Source organism: Aspergillus versicolor (genome assembly GCF_001890125.1).
Source record: "Aspergillus versicolor CBS 583.65 unplaced genomic scaffold ASPVEscaffold_10, whole genome shotgun sequence".
Lineage (NCBI taxonomy): Eukaryota > Fungi > Ascomycota > Eurotiomycetes > Eurotiales > Aspergillaceae > Aspergillus > Aspergillus versicolor.
Window position 1 is genome coordinate 294,966 of NW_024467533.1, and position 19,410 is coordinate 314,375.

The 19,410-nt window shown below is 52.7% G+C and overlaps 11 protein-coding genes across 11 annotated transcripts; 5 read left to right on the forward strand and 6 right to left on the reverse strand.

The window, feature by feature from the left end:
• Positions 1-11: 11 nt before the first annotated feature.
• On the reverse strand, positions 12-596 carry ASPVEDRAFT_87345 (cell wall mannoprotein 1 family protein; the record flags this gene model as incomplete). The annotated part of the gene is made up of 1 exon (XM_040818046.1): positions 12-596. One exon carries the CDS (start codon positions 594-596, stop codon positions 12-14), a length of 585 nt encoding a protein of 194 aa, XP_040671784.1.
• A 362-nt stretch (positions 597-958) lies between these two features.
• On the forward strand, positions 959-1,952 carry ASPVEDRAFT_87346 (lipase family protein; the record flags this gene model as incomplete). The annotated part of the gene is made up of 4 exons (XM_040818047.1): positions 959-1,016; positions 1,059-1,333; positions 1,378-1,779; positions 1,833-1,952. 4 exons carry the CDS (start codon positions 959-961, stop codon positions 1,950-1,952), a joined length of 855 nt encoding a protein of 284 aa, XP_040671785.1.
• Positions 1,953-2,119: 167 nt separating this feature from the next.
• On the reverse strand, positions 2,120-2,662 carry ASPVEDRAFT_87347 (cell wall mannoprotein 1 family protein; the record flags this gene model as incomplete). Its single annotated transcript, XM_040818048.1, has 1 exon — positions 2,120-2,662. One exon carries the CDS (start codon positions 2,660-2,662, stop codon positions 2,120-2,122), a length of 543 nt encoding a protein of 180 aa, XP_040671786.1.
• A 1,113-nt stretch (positions 2,663-3,775) lies between these two features.
• On the forward strand, positions 3,776-4,582 carry ASPVEDRAFT_138998 (uncharacterized protein; the record flags this gene model as incomplete). The annotated part of the gene is made up of 1 exon (XM_040807541.1): positions 3,776-4,582. A coding segment is annotated over one exon (807 nt), but the record flags the coding sequence as incomplete, so codon positions are not given.
• A 1,160-nt stretch (positions 4,583-5,742) lies between these two features.
• Positions 5,743-6,439, reverse strand: ASPVEDRAFT_199602 (DUF3759 domain-containing protein). Its single transcript, XM_040809290.1, has 3 exons — positions 6,248-6,439; positions 6,049-6,201; positions 5,743-5,986 (listed from the first exon to the last, which is right to left on the reverse strand). Exons 1-3 carry the CDS (start codon positions 6,258-6,260, stop codon positions 5,820-5,822), a joined length of 333 nt encoding a protein of 110 aa, XP_040671788.1. The 5' UTR covers positions 6,261-6,439; the 3' UTR covers positions 5,743-5,819.
• Positions 6,440-9,813: 3,374 nt separating this feature from the next.
• ASPVEDRAFT_45447 (uncharacterized protein) lies at positions 9,814-11,141 on the forward strand. Its single transcript, XM_040813288.1, has one exon. It carries the CDS (start codon positions 10,202-10,204, stop codon positions 10,802-10,804), a length of 603 nt encoding a protein of 200 aa, XP_040671789.1. The 5' UTR covers positions 9,814-10,201; the 3' UTR covers positions 10,805-11,141.
• ASPVEDRAFT_55769 (Zn(II)2Cys6 transcription factor) lies at positions 11,073-12,717 on the reverse strand (the record flags this gene model as incomplete). Its single annotated transcript, XM_040815114.1, has 2 exons — positions 11,073-12,603; positions 12,683-12,717. The coding sequence occupies 2 exons, from the start codon at positions 12,715-12,717 to the stop codon at positions 11,073-11,075; spliced, it is 1,566 nt and encodes a 521-aa protein (XP_040671790.1).
• Positions 12,718-13,126: 409 nt separating this feature from the next.
• ASPVEDRAFT_32362 (pepsin-like aspartic protease) lies at positions 13,127-14,389 on the forward strand (the record flags this gene model as incomplete). Its single annotated transcript, XM_040810597.1, has 1 exon — positions 13,127-14,389. The coding sequence occupies one exon, from the start codon at positions 13,127-13,129 to the stop codon at positions 14,387-14,389; it is 1,263 nt and encodes a 420-aa protein (XP_040671791.1).
• Positions 14,390-14,515: 126 nt separating this feature from the next.
• Positions 14,516-15,954, reverse strand: ASPVEDRAFT_199612 (uncharacterized protein). The gene is made up of 2 exons (XM_040809291.1): positions 15,747-15,954; positions 14,516-15,687 (listed from the first exon to the last, which is right to left on the reverse strand). The coding sequence occupies exons 1-2, from the start codon at positions 15,903-15,905 to the stop codon at positions 14,764-14,766; spliced, it is 1,083 nt and encodes a 360-aa protein (XP_040671792.1). The 5' UTR covers positions 15,906-15,954; the 3' UTR covers positions 14,516-14,763.
• A 628-nt stretch (positions 15,955-16,582) lies between these two features.
• ASPVEDRAFT_45450 (YybH family protein) lies at positions 16,583-17,180 on the forward strand. Its single transcript, XM_040813289.1, has 2 exons — positions 16,583-16,609; positions 16,655-17,180. Coding segments are annotated over exons 1-2 (414 nt in total). The 5' UTR covers positions 16,583-16,608; the 3' UTR covers positions 17,068-17,180.
• Positions 17,181-17,283: 103 nt separating this feature from the next.
• ASPVEDRAFT_32365 (uncharacterized protein) lies at positions 17,284-18,951 on the reverse strand (the record flags this gene model as incomplete). The annotated part of the gene is made up of 1 exon (XM_040810598.1): positions 17,284-18,951. The coding sequence occupies one exon, from the start codon at positions 18,949-18,951 to the stop codon at positions 17,284-17,286; it is 1,668 nt and encodes a 555-aa protein (XP_040671794.1).
• Between the last annotated feature and the right edge of the window lie 459 nt (positions 18,952-19,410).

The following is a 19,410-nucleotide window of genomic DNA, read 5'->3' on the forward strand; positions in this document are numbered from 1 at the left end:
TATACAGCCAGTTACATTGACAACCGGTTAGAGACCTCAAAGATCATTAGCATAGTCACATAAGCAGTCATATAGAACTCACCATTACTCCTATACGCGGCAATCGCCCCATCAAACGCCTTCTCAATATCATCCACAATCCCCGGCGCAATGCCCGCCTCAAACTCCGCCAGCTTGGGCAAAATCTGATCCGAGAACGCAGTTGTATCCCTCTTCAACTGCAACAAACTCGAAAGGACAATCACACCCAACTCCCCAAATGTCTCATTCTTGCCTTCAATCTGCTTCAACGACGACTCGATCTCAGGCTTCAGGTTGATGAGTGCAAGTCCGACCTGGAGGGAGCCATCGCCAAACGGCTCGGACGCGTCGGCATCGGCCGCGCCGGTCTGAATGCACTTGTCGAGGTTTGTTGCGTCGACTTGCACTTGCAGGGCATAGGGCAGCCCTGGTATTCCGGGGACCACGTCCTTGACGTCGTCTGTCAGCGTCGTGAGGAGGGTGCTGATACTCTTTATATCGCTCAGAACGGTGTTGTAATCTGCCAGGACAGTCACTGGCAGCGCCAGGAGAGATGAAAAGGCAAATGCCCGCATTGTAGCAGCAGGTGGTGTAAATAATGTCAGAAAAAGATTAGCATTTGTGGGAATGGTGTTCACTGTTGGGATGTTATGGACATCTGCAACGCACCCAGTTGGACCATTACATCCAAGTCCATATTTCAAATTCAGCAAGTCAGCAAAAGCACGGGGATGCTAATCTCCGAGAAATAAACTTCAGGATTAGTATCCTGGACATTGAAAGTTGGGAACAGCCCCAGATCAGCGTCACAGGAACAGTGCCTCGGCCGGCTGATGGTCGACAAGGGCTGGTGAATACTAGTCTCGTTCTTCCTGTCAAGTACAATATATGCATTGCGAACGGATTACTCTCCACACTCTACAACAAGCACGTAAAGATGCACAGAACGATTGCTTTCGCGCTGCTTATCGCCCAATGCTTCGCGCGGACGCAGGGTAAGTGAGCCAATATTTCAACATCATCAACTAACTGGACAGTATCGCCGGAACTATACAATAAGTTTGAGCGATATACAGCATTTGCAGCAGCATCCTATGCCGATTCCTGCACCATTCCTCCGTCTGGCAGTACCGTTGTGCAGTACTTCAACGACAACGCAACAGACACCCAAGCCACCCTGTTCGAGGACGCCCAGGCAAAAGAGCTAATCATCGCATTTCGAGGTACTTCGACTCCAAAAGACCTCGATACCGACTTCAACTTTAGCCTGGTGCCCTTGACCGCCCCAGGGACGGATTGTTCGAAGTGCAAGGTGTGTTCAACCCATCGTCACGGTACATCAGCTAAGTCTTTTAGGTCCATTCAGGCTTCCAGGAGGCCTATCAAGCTTTGTCAAATGAAGTGGTGTCTAAGGCTGAATCTGAGCTATCCGCTCACTCCGATTACTCTCTTATTGTAACTGGACACTCTCTCGGCGGTGGTATAGCAGCCATCGCCACGGCAGCCCTGACAGGCCTAGGCCATGAAGTCACGACATACACATTCGGGGAGCCTAAAAACGGCGACCAGGAGTTCGCGGACTACTTGGAGAGCCTGGTTTCAGATGAGAATTACTACCGAATTACTCATGCGAATGACGGTGTTCCGCAGATTCCACCTGCCTTACTTCACTACGTGCACCATGGGGATGAGTATTGGCAGAAGGAAAAGGATAACAATGATGCTACGACGACGTTTGCCTGTGAAAAGAAAAGTTCAGTATGTTTCCCTTGAGCAGTTACCCTTGCCGACTGTCTGTTCTGACTTTGTAGGACTGCAATGCTGCCCAAGACTTCGGCGATAACCCTATCAACCGGGCGCATTTGACGTATACCAGTAGTGTTATTGGGAATTCGTTGAATATCGTTGCTTGTGGTGCAGCGGGATTCTAGTACAGATTGACGGGGATATTAATAGCAAATGATGTATCTAAGAAGAGAACGATGCTATTCTACACGATAAATGTGACAACGTAGAATCAATCGCATACAGTCACCTTTTGTCCAACAGTCATAGGTACCTGAATAAAATAATTTCCAGAATCCACAGAGGCTGTCCCTCACGAAAACGCTTTAATGGCCTGCGCAAAATGAAAGTCGATATCAGAAGTCACCAACGGGGCCAGGCGCTTCAACTCCTCCACTAGCTTGGAAGTAATCGCCTCTCCTAACTGCCCGGTGCTCTTCTGAAGGCCCTCCAAGTCAATCTTCACCAGAAAGCTGGCCGACCCGACTCCCAGAATCGCAGTATCGAAAGCCGGCTTCTTGTCCACTAGCAGATCCAGGAGGTCATAAATATCCGACTGCAGCTCTACCACGACATTGACCACTTTGGAAGAGTCGCCTTCGTCAAGTGGCTCGATCTTCTTGATTGCAGTGGTGCCGTTGTCAACCGTTGTTTTGAGGTCGCCTGTCTTGCCCTGGATTTCAAGAGCTGCAAGTGTTCCATTGCCACCGCCGCTGAATTTCTGGACCAGGCCTCCCAAACTGTGCAGCTGGCCTGTTATTGTGTCGAGGCTGGAGAGTACTGGAGCTGCATCGCGGGGAATGGTAAGGCCCTGCACCGCGGTAATACAGGCAAGAAGTGGAAGAATGAATAACATGATGCGTTTTAGTTGTATAGCCACCGTCAGAGCGCCAACCTCCAGCTTTGAATCGAACTTTTCTATCCGGACTCGACTTCCGAGGCAGACCGGGGCTGTGAGTCTGTGATATGTAGCCCAGGGCAGTCGAATACTAGAGATGAAGTTAATCTGTGTATTGGCAATCTCCGCTTCTTCACATGGACCGTGCCGGGCTGATCGACATGTTATGTATCCGTGCAACAGCCCGGATTTCCACGGAGCTGACATTGGGGATTGCGCTGGGTTTAGAGTATCCGTACATTGTTGACCGTGAAGAGGACTAGGTTTGATCAGCATTGGAATCCTAACATCAGAAAGAAAGGGGAGGGAATCTGGCAATTCTTCCCCGTGCTACCAGTTTGGGATCTGCAGTTCATCCTGATCTACAGTCTCGGCTTATACGTTCCTAAGTCCTTCTATAAACCGGTACGATCCGTTTCCGACCATCCGTATGTAGTTTATGCAGATGTTTTACCGTGCCAGGGACGACTCGGTCTGTCTTTATGTCTACTTGGCAGCGTATGTTTTGCTTACATGGATGGACAATTCTGTTCCATTCTTCGGCTACTCGGTGTAGGGGATGTGAAGTTGGGACTCCTAAAGATGCTACATCCACCGCTTAACTGCGCTTGAAAAATGCCAGCCTATTTAATGTACAGCTAATTCACTATCTGCTGTTTCAAAGTCTATCCATTTAATCAGAAACACCAATATCGACAATGGGGGGCCCAGATGGCAATAGTCTGGTGGGCTACGATTATCAGCATCGGCAGCTATATACGCTCCAACATCGATCAAGCAGGTCAGATGCAAAACAGCCTGAACTATCTAGTCTAAGCCTGAGGTACGTACGGTGTACAGTTCCTCAATTAGCTGCCTACTGAAGATCACAGCAAAGGACAAGACAACAAGAGAGGAGCGGTCAAACATGTCCTACAACTCCTCGCTGCTTTCACGCACTCCTTAACCATCTACCCTCTGATCCCGATATTCCTCCTCACAGCCTACGCCATCTTCAACCCGTTGCGAGTAATACTGCCAATCCTTCTTTCTCTCGTCCTGCCTCGCTCCTTCACCCGACGCAGCCAGTTCCTCCGTTCCCTCCCAATATGGCGCCTCTTCGCGTCCTACTTCCCCATCCACCTCTACAGATCAACAACCCTACAACCAACAGGGAAATACATCTTCGGCTACCACCCCCACGGAATTCTCTCCCACGGGGCTTTCGGATCCTTCGCAACCGAAGCACTCGGCTTCTCCAAGCTCTTCCCGGGAATCGAGAACTCCCTGCTGACGCTCGACTCTAACTTCCGCATCCCCATATACCGGGATTACCTCCTTCTGCTTGGCATGGGCAGCGTATCGCGTTCCTCATGCGAGAAAATCCTCAACACCGGCGGCATAGACGGAAAGGGAACAGGGAACGGTATAACGATTGTCATCGGCGGCGCCAAAGAATCCCTCGAAGCAGTCCCGAATAGTATGCGCCTGGTCCTTAAAGAACGAAAAGGGTTCATCAAACTCGCTATTCGCAATGGGGCCTCGCTCGTGCCTGTACTCTCATTTGGGGAAAACGATCTTTACACGATTCTCTCAGACCTAGACCCGAAATCGTTCAGTGGACGTCTCCAGCAGCTCTTTAAAAAAGCATTAGGCTTTACAGTTCCGTTCTTTTACTCAAAGGGCCCGCAAATGTTTGATTTTGGGATTACGCCGCATCGCAGGCCGGTGAATATTGTTGTGGGTAGGCCGATTCATACGCGCAGGATGGTTGATCCGGTGGATCAGGTTTATTTGGATGAGCTTCATGGGCTTTATGTCGCAGAGCTGGAGAGGATTTGGGATGAGTGGAAGGATGTTTTCGCGCCCGGAAGGGCTGAGGAGATTACATTTCTTTGATCCAAGTTAATGTCTTCCTTGCTTTACATAAGGGGTGCTATATGTACTAAATATGGTTTCAACAGGCACACGCTGAGACAGAAGGAAAGGCAGAGCGCAAACCATTTCTTTATAGGCCTATTTGTTGTTGGGAATACTGTAGCTGTTGCGGGTTGTTCTTAACACGACAGAATTCCAGCATGAAGTGCATTTCTAGTCTCTTTGACCTGTTTCGTCGTTAATATCCTACTTATTACACACTTGTCTGAGAGGTTGACGTGTGTAGAGATGCTACCCTTCAATATCTTGGGAGTGTGGTGGGCCTGGGGTCGTTAATATCCAAGTGCTACTTTCGTAGTGTGTATAGCACAGCTATTTCCTAAACCGGTAATGCCTTGAATCTGGCTGGGGGTTGCAGATGGGTCTGGGGCTTTCAAGCTGACACTGCATTTTTAGTATTCAGGAGCTGTTGCAGGGTGGCGACGGGGAAGCAGCTGAGCTAAATGATAGCTTACTGGACTGAAATTGTAGGTCTACTCTATTTTATGATTGGGCATGGCCCTGGAATGCCTCAAAAGGCACGCCTTCCCCTTTTAGTCTAAGCGATTCCTGTTGAGGCTTATTATAGGTCGCTGCTCGCAGATATCACAGCCATCATGCATACAATACGAAGGTTCCCAAGTGCTTGGCCCCGAACACAGCCTCAATGACACTGCATTTTTAGTAGTACTGAGGCGGCGTTGCACGGTGGTAACTGGGAGGAAAGCAGATGACCTACGTCATCATTACTTGCACTGCAATCTTAGGGTCGACTGGAGATGGTTGGGAATGTCCCAGAATGGCCGCCTGCATAAGTCTCAGGCCGCCACACTTGCATGCACTGCATTCTTAGTGTAAACGACCTGTGGCCGAGGGGTGAAACCAGCTTAGCCTGGGCCAGTTATTATCGAGGAAACATCAGCCGCCAGACTAACACCGCCTGGTAGTTGCCTGACAAGAGAGCTTCTGTCCTGTCCAGGGAGGTCCAAATAGGCCAGTATTAGCATGCGTGGACTCGGACTAGGTACATGTGGTGTAGCCCTGGTGACTGGTTGCCTTGCTGTAACTCCGACCTCAGCACAGCGATAGTTTAAATTTTGATGCCGCTACTGCAGTCCCTGCATGGTTAAAATGAAGAAAGTGTCATATCATACTTCATTTACTAGCATTGAGCCGGAAGAATGGTACCAGCATCTATTTACAAAAAGGCAGCAACCGCTTAGTAGTATTCCCGGCGAGAAGCCTCCTCAACCTGCTGCTTGGCGTGGTGTTTAGCCTTCTCCTTATCAATGAAGTCGAGGCCCTTGCTCTCGAACTCCTTGTCGACGAACGCTCCAGCGAAACCAGCGAGGAGCTCCTTGGCGTGGGCGTGGCTCTGGGGTTTGCCTGTCAATGAAATATATTAATTAGCCTTCTGTACGGCACTGTTTGCAGGGGTGTGGACGTACCGTTCTTCTCACAGTGGTGCTCGTAGGCGCGCATGGCCTCCCACGAGGCAGCACCGGCGACCAGCTCGTGGCTGAACTTGGACTTGTGTTCCTCGTTGGTGTGGTCGAGGTTGTGGTACTCCTGGTGGGAGCGGGCCTGGTGAGAGTCGTCGTCTGGTAGAGTTAGAAGTTGTCAAGCGCGCGCGATGGCAGAACATACCGAAGAAACCCATTGTGCTGGTTGATGTGAGAGTGGTATGAGAACTGATTGGAGAGAAGTTTGGAAAGAGTAGACTGGAAGATGGGTTATGTGCCAGGATAGGGCACTTTATACCTCAGCAAGCGGGGTAGCAAGAAGATTGGGACTTTCCCAGGCCTGGACAAGCAGTCCCAAGCCCGAAATAGCTGCGTGGCCGAAGCTGAGGTGATAATCATCATAAACAGTCCATTAATTCGAAGCTTTATGGGGCCCACCCCCGTGGGTCGAAGGGCAGTCGGACTGAGCCCTAATTGGCAGTGGGCAATGCTAAGCTGGCGCCGAGCAGTCTTAGCCAGTGTTAGCGGGCTGATCGTGTCATCCGTTCCATACAATCTGGAAATAGGCAGCAGCTTTTGGTTTCAATCTCATAACCGCTGAGGGGTCTCCGTGTAACCGTGGATGGGCCGGGACGTTGCGGCCTCATAGGGCGATAATATGGCAGGTAAAGAGCAACACTCAGCCGTACTTTCTTTACTGCACGACAGTGAAATTCGCGTTCAAAGTACAGGACAGTATTGTCCAACACCCGCAGCTCCTTTTCCAGTAATTGAGTCGGAGCAGACAACGTGCGCCACGAAGCCACGATCCTCCCCTGGATCGTCTTCAGCCCTGCCCCTCTCTAACCCCCACTTGCACCAGCCCCAATTGCGTAACAAACATACCCCCCGACTCCGATCTAGCCGTCTGAACTCGCTAATTGTCAGTGAAACCGCCGTGGTGGTACGTCATTTCGGCCTCTACCGCCACAAGGTACACAGGGCTCCTGTCTCCGGGCTCTTTCATCTCCAGTCGGCGGTCCTCGACTCAGAATGAAATGGACTGAATAATGATCGAACACACGGCATGCAATTGCGTTTGGAGTACTCCGAGCGCGGCTTCACCGCAAAGTGATTGAAGATAACCTCCCTCTCGGTACCGACTTATCTGAGTGTATTGTCCATCGCGCTCGACCCTCCTCTACTCCACTAGAGCAACCGTGGCACCGGAGCTTCTCAGTAGCGCCAATCAAAACCAGAGCCTTCGGCCGAGAGTCTGGAGGGAGTCCGCAGAGGACAGCTGGCTATGCGAGATCATCATCTTACGCACACCGTCACTTGGGGGAGTTGTTTGACGAGGGACGTCGCGGTGATCTGGCGAAGATCGTAGCCCTATGGTAACTGGAACCCACATGTCAGTTGTCTCGGCTGCAGACGATGCTCGGTGCTTCCGAGAAGCGGGCTGCAGTGGCAAGTAAACATGCATTCCTGGCATGGAGTGGAATAGTGAGATACCCTCCTCTACTGATGTCTCACCTTCGTCCACATGGACAGTCCTAATCCGCTCTTACATAAACTATTCCAACTTCAACGGGGCATTCGTTTCAAAGCTACGGCGGTTGATAAGCTCCAGGTATGACTATCAGTATAACCCTGGAACCCCGCACAGCTCCGCCTGCCGAACCACCCTATATCCGATCCCTAATGGCGACATGGACTGTCTCATTGTCTGCTATACTCGGTCTAGTGTAGTCCTCACCGATATCACTCCAAATAGCCACTCGAATGGTCTCGTAACCGGCACCGTCCCCGTGGCCGTAGCTAAGTAATTCTTCCTTCGAACCTCTCATGACGAATTAGTGCACCACGCGGATTCCACAAAAAACAATCCTGCATGCGCTTTGCATCGCTCCTAAGGTGTGCAGACATAGAACCACAGGTCTGGGTGCATGGTAGATATACAGGAGGCTGGTGCTGTCAAAGACAGGCTTTACTATATCCAAACTACTGAACTGAACCCCTGGGGGATTCATATAGCTGGGTACCCCACATGGTCTAGGTATACGCCTGCTGCGAACTATAAGAATATGAATATCACACATATTTGTAACCTGCAAGGTTGATACAATGGCATTGCAGCTATTCAATGTCTCAACATGGTCACCCCTTATTCAGGACTGCATAGTTGTGGTGGTGCTTGCCTATAGAGCGGGCTGCACCTTCCACCAAGCTATCAGATAGCCGCCACTCCCCATTCAGGCCCATCAAAATGCTTTATTCACCACTGGATCTTTTCACCTTTCCGTATCATCACGATCAAACGCAATTATGCTGAAGTTTGTAAATCGCGCCGGCCCCGCCTCGAGCTGACGCTGCTCCCACGGCTTCGACAACTACGGTACTTCCTCGGCTGCCAGTTTCTACGATGTGGCACTTGGGGCTGTTCTGCATGGTGTGCGAAGGGCTGCAAAGTGCCTCAAGCGTAAGGGTTAGAATCCGACGTCGGCACAATACGATCCCCGGGACCTTGAGCGTCTGCTTGGTCAGATTGAACCAGACGGAGAGTAGTATGGCCTATTCCTGTAAACGGTTGTAGTGTACCAACTGCCCTGGACTTCTTTTTCGTACTTTCAATTATTCAGCTGGCCTGGGAGAAATAGCATCAGAGGGTATTTTTGTGTCTAAAATCACGCTTTCAATGTGAAAAGCTGAACGAAAGCTGGGAACGATCGTAGCCCATGTTGCAATTTCGAGAAATATACCGTTAATGAGTGGCTGGTAATCATTTCGCAAGGTTTATTGTCTTGGTTCCCTAGCTCACTCTGGTTATCACGCTCAACTATGGAAGTCTTCCAATTACTGGATCAAGAGAGATCGGACCGGTCAAGATAGGGAACAGGATCCTCCCAAGGACATTTCCTGCCACCATTCAGTACCCATAAGCCCATTTACAAATAAAATAAAAAAAAAAAACATACAACAGCTGGGATTCGCATGTGGTCACCCACCATACTACTAACCAGCCGGCGTGTGGCTTAAGTACGGCTGAGCGGACGGGAAGCCCTGTTTTCCACACCCTGTGGTCGTATGTACTGGCCGTAACTAAACAATGGAATATATACGGATAACTGCTATGGATGCTTGGAATACTGCGATTGGGGATCATCCGCCGAGTGTCGTGGCAAGATTTCAGTTTCCGTCAGTGTTGGTGTGGTAGCAGCTGTAGCAGCAGTCTTAAATTTCCTCATATTATTCATCAGTCAAGGGAATAGCACCGCCGGCGACTCCGGTGGAGAACTTGAGCTGGAATACCTGCGAGGATCAGCCGGCGTGACCCTATCCCATGTCTCATCCCTAGGCTATATTGACCCATCCATCCCACCCCCTTCCTTCATCCCTATGTTAGAGCCCCTGCCAAGGGCAACTCACCAGCTGAGCCAAACCAGTAATCACGCCTCGTTGTCGTGCTCATGGCAAGCGCACGTTTGTTAAAATATTTCTCTGCGCCATAGCAATATCAATGCCCTAATTCGGGTTAAACTGCACTGCAATATCTTCCATTCACCGCTGATGCTGCCTGTTTCGGCCGCTTCATTGTGTCAATTACATCTGTTTACGTGCCTAGACTCCAGCTTTCCACTGAGTATATCACGTCATGTTGATTGGAAAGGGGAACAGGGGAGGAATCAGGGCGACTTAGATGTGGTGGTGTGATGATGTGGTTGTTCTGGACTCTTGGTGGGAGCTCGTTAGATCCGGCCAGGACAAGGAGAACTATGATAGAGATAGGGATATAAATGATGTCAATTACTTCCCCTCCCGTTTCTTCACGGAAATGTCTCATATCGTGGGTGTCAGAATGTGCTGATAAACTGAAGAATTGTGGGGTCCGATTTGGTGAGGGCAGGGATAGAACAGAACGGGACAGGCATACGGCCCTGACGAAGGGCAAAGGGGCACGACCCTGTTGATTCACTTGACTGGACTTCATCTACTCGGAAGAATTGCCGAAGAATGTTATATAAACGGCGATAGAGCCAGCCTATCTACCCTGATATTCAAACACAATCTATCAGAGCTCTAATATCTATCTTAAGAAAAGAAACAGCGCCGCTCGCTCTCATACCTCTATCATCGCCATCAAAGAAAGAGAACCAAGATGCACTTCATCAAAAGCACAGCGGTCCTCGCAGCCCTCACCTCTCTAGTCACCGCCGCACCGGCTTCATCTTCATCTCTATCTCCAGCGCTATCTCCCTCATCCTGCACAACAATCTACCCAACAATCGCACGGGTCGACGAATCCCTCCCCCAGGCATCCTACCTCCCAGGGTTCCACGTCTCACAAGAATCATCCGGCTCCGGCAAACAAGACGTCTTCGCCGAATTCACCGTCCCCGAAGGCGTCTGGGGCTGCACACTCTCCTACTACTTCCCAGCCGGCGAACCAGTACACAACATCGGCGAGGGAAACGGCCCGCCCGCCGTGGAAGTCTTCTCCGTTACACCCGCGGGTTTGTTAAGCCGCACCCCGCGCGGAATCGATATTTCTTGGGACAATAGCCCCGCGAAGAAGAATCTCGTTGGCAGTGTGCAGTTTGAGTCGAGTCCGTGGCAGGCGACGAGTCGGGTGGTCAATAGCTTTGCTTGTGAGAGTACCATGACGTACAGACTTAGTGTGTCTGAGGGACAGATGGGCAGGGCGGGCGTGGAGTTTGTCCAGAGTGAGGAGGCCGGGTTGAGGATGAGTTATAACTGTTGATTTCTTCTTCATCGTTCGTTTCCTGTCAATTGCTGGTGTTTAGTCGTGTTTTGTTGGTACATATGTGCATTTGGCTGCTGTCTTGTCAATGCGCACAACCAGACGATAGCCAGTTCAGTTCAGTGTATGTAATTAACTTGATAATCCTATCATCTTGTTTTGTCAACCCGAGGCAGCGTCACGGCGTAGCATTCATATGACACGCCCAGTAGAAGATCACATCCCTCGGGATCTGCGCGGCCTCAGGCCGGACCTTCCTACCATATAGTCATAAACCCCGATCCGGGGGCTCGGTGTTTTGGGGGGTCATGTGCCTATGCACATTCTCAATACCGCCAACGTCCTGGCCAAAGACATCACCGCCGGCGTATTCTAGCGATTGCTCCTGGGCCATTTTGGGGTTGGTCTGCTCCATCAGGGTCCGGATTATTGAGATGGCCTTGCCAGTTTCCCAGAGACCGTCCTTTGCAGGGAGGCGCGGGTGCTGGAGCAGGGCGAATGCAGTCTCGCGGTTAACCGGGTCGACGGTCTTGAGACACAGGAAGTAGAGGATGGCGATGAGCTGGGAGGAGAGGGTGAAATTCCGGGAAATATCGTCCAGCCCGTCCAGCGAGAGGAAGGCCTGGATATCCGCCAGTGTACTGCGCAGGCTGTCGTTCGACATGGCGCTCGGGGGCGCGTAGCCGAAGGGTCCCAGCCCCGGTCCCTTTTGGGGCTCGTAGGGGATGTTCTCGGCGAGGATGGCGTAGTACATGCGCGCTTGGATGCGGAGGAGCAGGGCGCGCGGTGGGATTTCGGGGGGGAACGAGCTGAAGAGCATATTCAGGGCGAAGAAGAAGCGCTCGAATTGTTGGTATATGATGAAGCGTTCGTGGAGGAGGTGTTGGGGGAATTCGCCGAGAGGCTTGTGTTTGTGTGCGACGTGCACGATGATGTGGTGCATCAGCCAGTTTTGCAGCTTTGTGAGGACCACCTCTCCCTCGTCGATGCCGCTGAACTGGGTCGGGACAACGTGGACAGTGCCTGCCAGCTCCTCTGGACTCACTAGTGTCAGGATCGGTATTCGTTCGTCGTCAAAGGTGCTCGCGTGGATGTCCAGTCTGGCGAAGATGGAGGCCAGGTGGGGCAGGATATCGTCCCCCGCACCCTCGGTTGTCGGCGGCGGCGATGTTGGAGAACCAGGATTGGAACTAGGGTTCGATTGAGAAAGTCCCAGGGTGTACTGGTATTGTTTTAGCAAAGTTATGCCGTTATTCAGATGCTGCATGGCGGAAGTGCAGTCGCCCATCAGGCTTTCAAACGCGTAGAACAGGATACTGCAGATCAGCGCCGTCTCTGGAGACGCGTCCGGCGAGCGAAGGTACAGCCGAAGCTGACGGTGGCACTTGGCTACTCGCTGCATGGCTGTGCCCGAGGCAGCCGCCTGGATGGTGTTCCCACCCTGGAGATAGTCGCGGTACAGAGCCGCCAGCGTGACGACGGCATGGCGAATGACGGGCTGGTCGTGCGACCGCTGCAGAATCAGGCGGGACCAGAGCGTGGAGTCCGAGAAGCTGGAGAGGCCGCCGGCGGCTTCGCAGCAGTAGAAATGCAGCAGCTGCCGATCGGCCTGGCTGCCAGGGACTTTGAACGGCAGGTTGTAGACGCGGATCCGGAGAGGCGGGTCAGCCTTTTGCAGCTGGCCCTGCTCCGCCTCCTGATTCTCGGGTGGCGGAGCAGGATAGCCCTCGCAGCGGCGGCCAGTGCGCGAGCAGTTCCTGCAGCTGGGCTTGCCCTCGTCGCACTTGATACGGCGCTGCCTGCGAAAGGTTAGCTCAGGGACGGCACATCTTGGAGGCTTCGCGGGTCGGAAGCAACCGAGGGCCAGTGAGAGCGTACTTGCAGGTCTGACAGCCCGTGCGCACCTTGGGCATGCTCTTCCGGGTGGCCTTCTTCATGGCTCGTATATTCGTGGCCTCGGACATGGTGCACGCGGTGGATATCGGAAGTATATGAGTGTGTGGCCGGGGAGAGTGGGAGAGCGACGTTTGGGGGCGAGGCGACGCCGCATCGGGACGAGTGGGTCCGGCCCCCAGTAAGCCAGTGGCTATGCGTGTCGCCTTGGCGGTGTGGCTAACCCTTTTGGGCGAGTGCATTTTACGACAGTCCGCACTCTGCCATTCAGCCGGTATCCGGGCTGCTGATTGGCCATCTGCGCATGCAGACAACTATACGAGCAGTAAACACGGTTGTTAGAGCCAGCTCACGAACGGTGGTGAACAGCTATAAATATGGAGGTAGCTACCAGGCTGGTTCATCATCATCATCATCATCATCACCATCATGTCTTTCAAACAGCTCCTCATCGCCAGCCTGCTGGTGGGCAGCCAGGCCGCCACTCTCCCCATGAGGCGCCATACACACTCAACTGCAACCGCGCCCATGGTTGTGACTGAGTACGGCTCAGTCTTCGACGTCGAGGCGACTATCGGCGGCCAGAGCTTCTCCCTACTCGTCGACTCCGGCAGCAGCGACCTATACGTCATGGAGTCCAACTTCACCTGTATCAACAAGGACACCAACCTCGAAAAGCCCGCAGATTATTGCGGATACGACGTGAACAGGACGTACACGGCTTCGGCTTCCGACACGTTTGAGCAGATCCCCAACCAGGTCTTCGGCATCGAGTACGGCGCCGGCATCGCCAGCGGCATCATGGCCTTTGAAGAAGTCACCGTCGCCGGCGTCACCCTCCCCAAGCAGCGCGTCGCAATCGCAAACAAGTCCACGCCGATGGGCGATGGCGTCAACTCCGGCCTCCTCGGTCTGGGCTATCCGTCCATCACCTCCGCGCACCCAGGCAACACCACCGACAACTCGACCTACTGGTTCAACCGGCTCCCGTACAAGCCCGTCCTCTACAACATGTGGGAACAGGGCCTTATCAAAGCGCCATACTTTGCACACGTTCTCTCTCGTACCGCACTCAATGACTCGGGCCCTTCATTCGGCGGATACCTCTCGCTGGGCGAACTGCCCCCAGTGGCCCACGACGACAATTGGGCCGTGGCCCCGGTCGAGATCATGGACAACATCCCATTGAACTTTACCTCGAACCAGCGCACGCGGTCATACTGGGCAACAACCCTAAGCGCCTCTCTCGAGACGGGATCAAACAACACGTCCGAAAACAAGAATATCACCGCCCCCTTCCAGGCCTTCTTCGACTCGGGAAACCCGATGTCCTACCTCCCCTCCCGCATCGCCGAGCCGCTGAACAATCTCTTCTCGCCACCGGGTGTATACAGCGAGGACGCAAAGACCTACGTCGTGTCCTGCAACGCAAAGGCTCCGGAGTCGTTCAGCATCAAGGTAGGCGGACAGGTCTTCACGCACGATAGTGCAGACCTTATCTACCAAACCGGGGAAGGTGAGGAAGCGGTATGTCTTTCAGCGATTGGGAACAGTGATAGGATCAGGCTTTTGCCGAATGTACAGCTGAATGTGATCGGCGTGCCATTTCTCAGGAGCGTGGTGTCGGTGTTTGATTTTGGGAAGAATGAGATGCGGTTTTCGCGGTTGGAGGAGGAGGTTGAGGAGTGTTAGGTCTCTTCTGCATACCGTTAATACTTGTATATTAGGTATAGATGATATTAGATGCTGTACATCCTTTCCAATCTCAGGTTTGTCGAACGTTGTGAGGATAAACATAGTGGGTTTTCCTAGTATCCGGTAATATATACACATTCATCAGCACCATCATTATATTATCTACTCCAGGCAATATAGAACCTCTATCTAAAAACAGCTAAACTGAAAAATAATAATCATTCAAGAATCTCCACTGGATCCGACCAAATCCGAATGCTCGTCCGAGTTACGAGGCCAAGCCAGGACATATAACGATCATCCATCGCCGTCCAACAGCAACAGCCCTCCGTCCAACACTGCAGCATAGTTAAATTGCTTCCTCTCAGCAACTAATAAACCTCCAGCCACGCCTCGACCGCCGCCCCCAGTGCCTCCTTAACCCACCCACCGTCCTCATAGCGCTCCTCCGCATCAAACCCATGCTCGCCATCCCGAAACACCAACGCAACTTTACCATTCTGCTGGCTGTTAGCCATTTCGCCCCCAGCGGCAGACATCCCGGTCTTGCCAGCACCGGCCTGTGCACCAGAAGTGGAAGAAGCAACCTCACGCGCCCTCTCCACAAACGGCACAGAGTGATGCGGCGGGACAACACTATCCTGCCGCCCCTGGACAATAGTAATCCCACCGCGCGGGATCGTCACACCGGGATCATCAAGGCGCTGGATCGGGAAGAGTACCCTGCCCGCCTCGGAACTGACCTTGTCCAACCCTCTTGTATACCACTCCCCTATGATCCCATGCTCGATCACCGCCAGCATGAGCGGGACATAGCTAGGGGTGTCGGTAGACGAGACCGGCTTGTTGGTGTCAAGCGAAGCTAGGTACTCCTCTACCACGGAAACGGGGGTACGCTGACCAAACGGGAGGAGAGAGTCCGGGCGAGGTTTCGAAAAGTCTGCCGACGACAGCGACAAGTCAACGCAGGGATAGAGTGCCGTTGCGGCGCGCACGTCGGGGGCGTGCCCGAGAGCCGTGTTGATGCTCAGCAGGCCGCCGGCGGATTCCCCGGCCAGCAGGATGCGGGATAGATCGAGCTCTGTCGGGTTGGAGTGTGCGGCGAGAAGGCCGTGGATGGGACTAGTTGGCGATTTGAGCCAGGTCCAGAAATCCTCGATGTCGTTGTAGATGTCCAGCCCCGTGGCCTGGGGCAGGAGGCGGTAGTTAGGGGAGATGATGACGGCGTTGTGGCGCAGGGCGAGGTCCGAGAGCCATTGCGACCAGAAGCCCGGGTAAAGAGAGTCTCCTAGGATCTGGAGTCGACAGGTAAGACACTGTACTGTCTATATACAATCTAAACTGGGAATCGTACCAGGCCCCCGCCGTGGAAGCGGACTATCGTGGGCCGCTTCCCCGAGTGCGGAGTCTGCGGCACCAGGATGTCGGTGCGGATGGAATGGTCGCCTACGTGCTTGTACGAGGTGTGGATGATGTCGAATCCGTGGTATTTCGGGTCTGCGAGGTCGGCCATGTCGGGGGTTACGGTGTTGTTGTCTTATACTGGAATCCGACGCAGATACTGGGCTTATAAGTGTGTTGATCAAGACTGATTCAGACACCAAAAATCACCCCGCAGTCTCCAATTCGGGCCGAGGTCGAATACATAAGAGCAGCAGATTTACTCACACTGGTTCAGTTAAAATTATATATATTAATGGATCGCACTTAGCCTATCTATAGCTACGGCAGGGTTCAAGCTTAAAGTATTCTCCTGGCCCAACCCTACTAGAGTTGAGTACTGACAATCTCGGTGTCACCAAAGACCTCCGGTAATAGTATATCTATTAGGCCAGAGTATAGGGTCTTGGAGTAATATGTCGAAGAATTGACGGTGGCAACAGTCATCCATTCTGCCAAAAGTTATTGTATTTTACTCCTTTAGAGACTGCCGACCAACAAGCAGGACCACATACAGAAAAACCTTTTTCCTTGTTCCGGTGTGCGATGGTGCCATATTTAATTTATTAAACTCTTTCCATAATAGTAGAAAATATTTATCGCCTCTATTTCAAAGCTTCCCACTCTTAGCTGCTGTCTGGCGATATCCCCCCACGTAGTCGACCCCCATCTACGAGCCACATCCAGCATATAAAGTACGCGAATTAAACCCAACAACGTAGCAGTAGCTAAGCGGAACACCTGATATTATTGCAATTGATACTCCAGCACTCAACAGTAAGTCCACCCCATCCATATCCAAACAGAAAGTTAAACTTTCAGTGTCACACACCGAAGCCATAACCTCGGTGCTGCACGCCTACGGGGCAGCTCTCAAAACCCGCAACGTCCAAGACGCAGTCGCACTCTACACCAAAGATGGCGTCATCATGCCACCGCATTTCCCCGCCAGCGTGGGCGAGGACTCCCTCCGCGAGTCGTATACGCGCATCTTCTCAACAATCCACCTCCTCATATCCTTCCAGATCGAGGAGATAGTCGTCATGTCGCCCGAGTGGGCGTTCGCCAGGACGACGGCCGAGGGCACCAAGACGATACTGGCGACTGGGGAGTCGGAGCCGCATTCGAACCAGGAACTGTTTATCATGAAGAAGGAGGGCGGGAAGTGGTTGATTGCGAGATATGCGTTTTCGAGTATGAAGCCCCTGGTTCAGAATGGGGTGCGGAGGAGCTGAGCTAGATGTGGATTGAATGCTCTGGCAGATGAGTGCTGTACTACGACAGGCTGGTGCTCTTAGCAATTTGTTCGAGAGATAGAGGCACTGAAGACTAAAGCAGCCAAGGGAAAGTTCATTCAACTCAATGCTATGAAAGGTAGATATCTCTGCAATACATAAAAGCATCGCCGCATATTCAAGGCTTTACTTCACCAAATAGTACACAAAATGTACTCATAGAGCCCGTCCAGCTGCAATCACATCAACGACCAAATCCCTGAAGGCAAGGCCCAGCAGGGCTTCACGGTTGTGGTCACCTGGGATATCGAAGTCCCCTTCGAGACAACGTCGCACGGCCTCTGCATACCGCTCGCCCATGAGCCAAGGGACAGTGTCGCTAGTGCGCTGCAACAAGGTCTCGCGTATTTTGATAGGGTGATCGACACCTTTGCACAGTTCGTCCGCTGTTTCCCAAAGGGCCACCTCGAGGAGTACCACACCAAGCGAGTAGATGTCATGACGGATCGTGAACCTGTCGCTAGGATGTCCTTGACGGTTCGGGTGGCGATACAGATCGGATGCCCGGTCCTCAGCTGGGTTGACCTTCAGGGTCTCGCCATTCTGCTGACGCGCATAGCACCATCCGATGAGGTGTGGGCTTCGGCCATCCCCATTTGTGCCGCTCGACATGATGATCGAACGACTTGATATCCCTTTGTGCACCCAGCCAAATCCATGGATCCCAGAGACCGTCGCCGCAAGCTCGGCGGAGATTCGAAAGCGCTCGCCCAACGAAGGTTTGGGCAGGGGATGATCTTGACGGACAGCAGACTGCCCTTCGCCGCCGACGGTGGACTGACCGACAGTGGACTGCCTGATTAGACTGTGCAGTGTTGCGTGCTGCTCCGCTTCGTCTCCGGTATGAAGCTGCGCACATCGGTATACGAAGCCGATGCGCCACTTCTTCATGTCGTCGACGTATCCCAAGCAGGGCAAGACGCGGAGAGTCGATGGACGGCCGGCATCTTCTGGTTTCGTGAACGCGGACTGCATCGCCCACGCGAGTTTGCGGATGGGTGCCTTCAATTCGGAAAGGACGCTACCGGGGGCGGTCCTTAGGACAGGGTCATACGAACGGTATTCCACAATGACACTGTGTGTCTGGCCCGAGTGGTCGTCATACTGGGCATGTACAATGTCGGAGTCCGTGGCGAGCTTCGTGCCTGTTGGCGGCCTGATCCTGTCCCAGTCCAGGGCATCGAAGTCGGCTGGCGGATCCTGGAGGCCAAGAAGCCGGCGTGCTGCAGCTTCCTGGAGCCATCTATCTTGACTTTGCTTTTCGAGAACCTCCTTGATCCAAGTATCTCCGGCAGCGAGGCAGATCAGCACAATATGACTCAGGGTCTCACGAAGCTCGTGTGCATGACCGGTGTAGACTCGCAGAACCTCCAGGACCCTTTCTCGGTCAAATACGCTCCAATCGAGGTACCGTTTCTTGATATCTTTGACCTTCTGCTGCACCCGATGGACTTTGACGGCCATGCATTCCGTCATGCTTTTGGAGTCACCCACCACGTGCTCCCATCCCTTGGATTCAGGTACTTCGTACTTGCCCGCGATGGTGGTATACTCCGACATCGCCTGCAAAAGCTTCCGAGTGGTGTTTTCGACCTTCTTCTCGAAACAGGCGATCGGGAGACCGCGCGGCTGTCTGAACTGCCCGTTGCCATCGAAAAGGAGCAGCTTGCAGGTGTCCAAGAATCCAATCTCCTCGTCAATCTGGGACTTGATATCCTTTTGGTCGGCTTCCATGTTTTTAGCGTTTTCGATAACGGTGCGGATGAACAGGATGCCGCGGTAGGCTTCCTTCATCAGCGTGAAGGTGGTGCTTGCAACGTCCATGATGGATATTGGATGATAGCGAAAGGTAGTTGTGGGAGATGTTTGCAGCGGACGGAGACACGGAGGAAGGATAGGAGGTAGGATCTTGGCCTTGCGGAGCCTGGAAAGACTGTGATTTTCTGGTGGTGATGCAAACCCGTCAGCATATAGATGGGAAGTGGCTTCTGTGGTAGGCGAGTGGTGTGACCAACCAGATATCGGGTTGGGCGATGTTCGTAGACGATGAAATCGATCAATATGAGGGATCACGATGGATGAAGAATATTCTTTCCAGGTCCTGGGGGGAGATGGCTAACAGGGAGAATTGTCCTGCCCCTCCAACAAAACGGCGTTTGCCCTAATTGGGGGAATGCGCAAACGCGCAAGGTGTGCACCTGCACCAAAGAAAGTCCATTGGTATCCAACGCTCAATGCCAATATCGTGAAACAGTATTGACAATGGAAAGCTCGACTCCATGA

What these genes read in the sequence shown, in the direction of transcription:
- ASPVEDRAFT_199602 (XM_040809290.1), bottom strand. An exon ending in GCACCACTGTGAGAAGAACG is followed by an intron (nt 5,987 to 6,048) that starts GTACGTCCACAC and finishes TTTCATTGACAG; the next exon opens with GCAAACCCCAGAGCCACGCC.
- ASPVEDRAFT_45447 (XM_040813288.1), top strand. Translation starts at nt 10,202, where the DNA reads ATGCACTTCATCAAAAGCACAGCGGTCCTCGCAGCCCTCACCTCTCTA.
- ASPVEDRAFT_199612 (XM_040809291.1), bottom strand. Translation starts at nt 15,905, where the DNA reads ATGGCCGACCTCGCAGACCCGAAATACCACGGATTCGACATCATCCAC. An exon ending in GCTTCCACGGCGGGGGCCTG is followed by an intron (nt 15,688 to 15,746) that starts GTACGATTCCCA and finishes TGTCGACTCCAG; the next exon opens with ATCCTAGGAGACTCTCTTTA.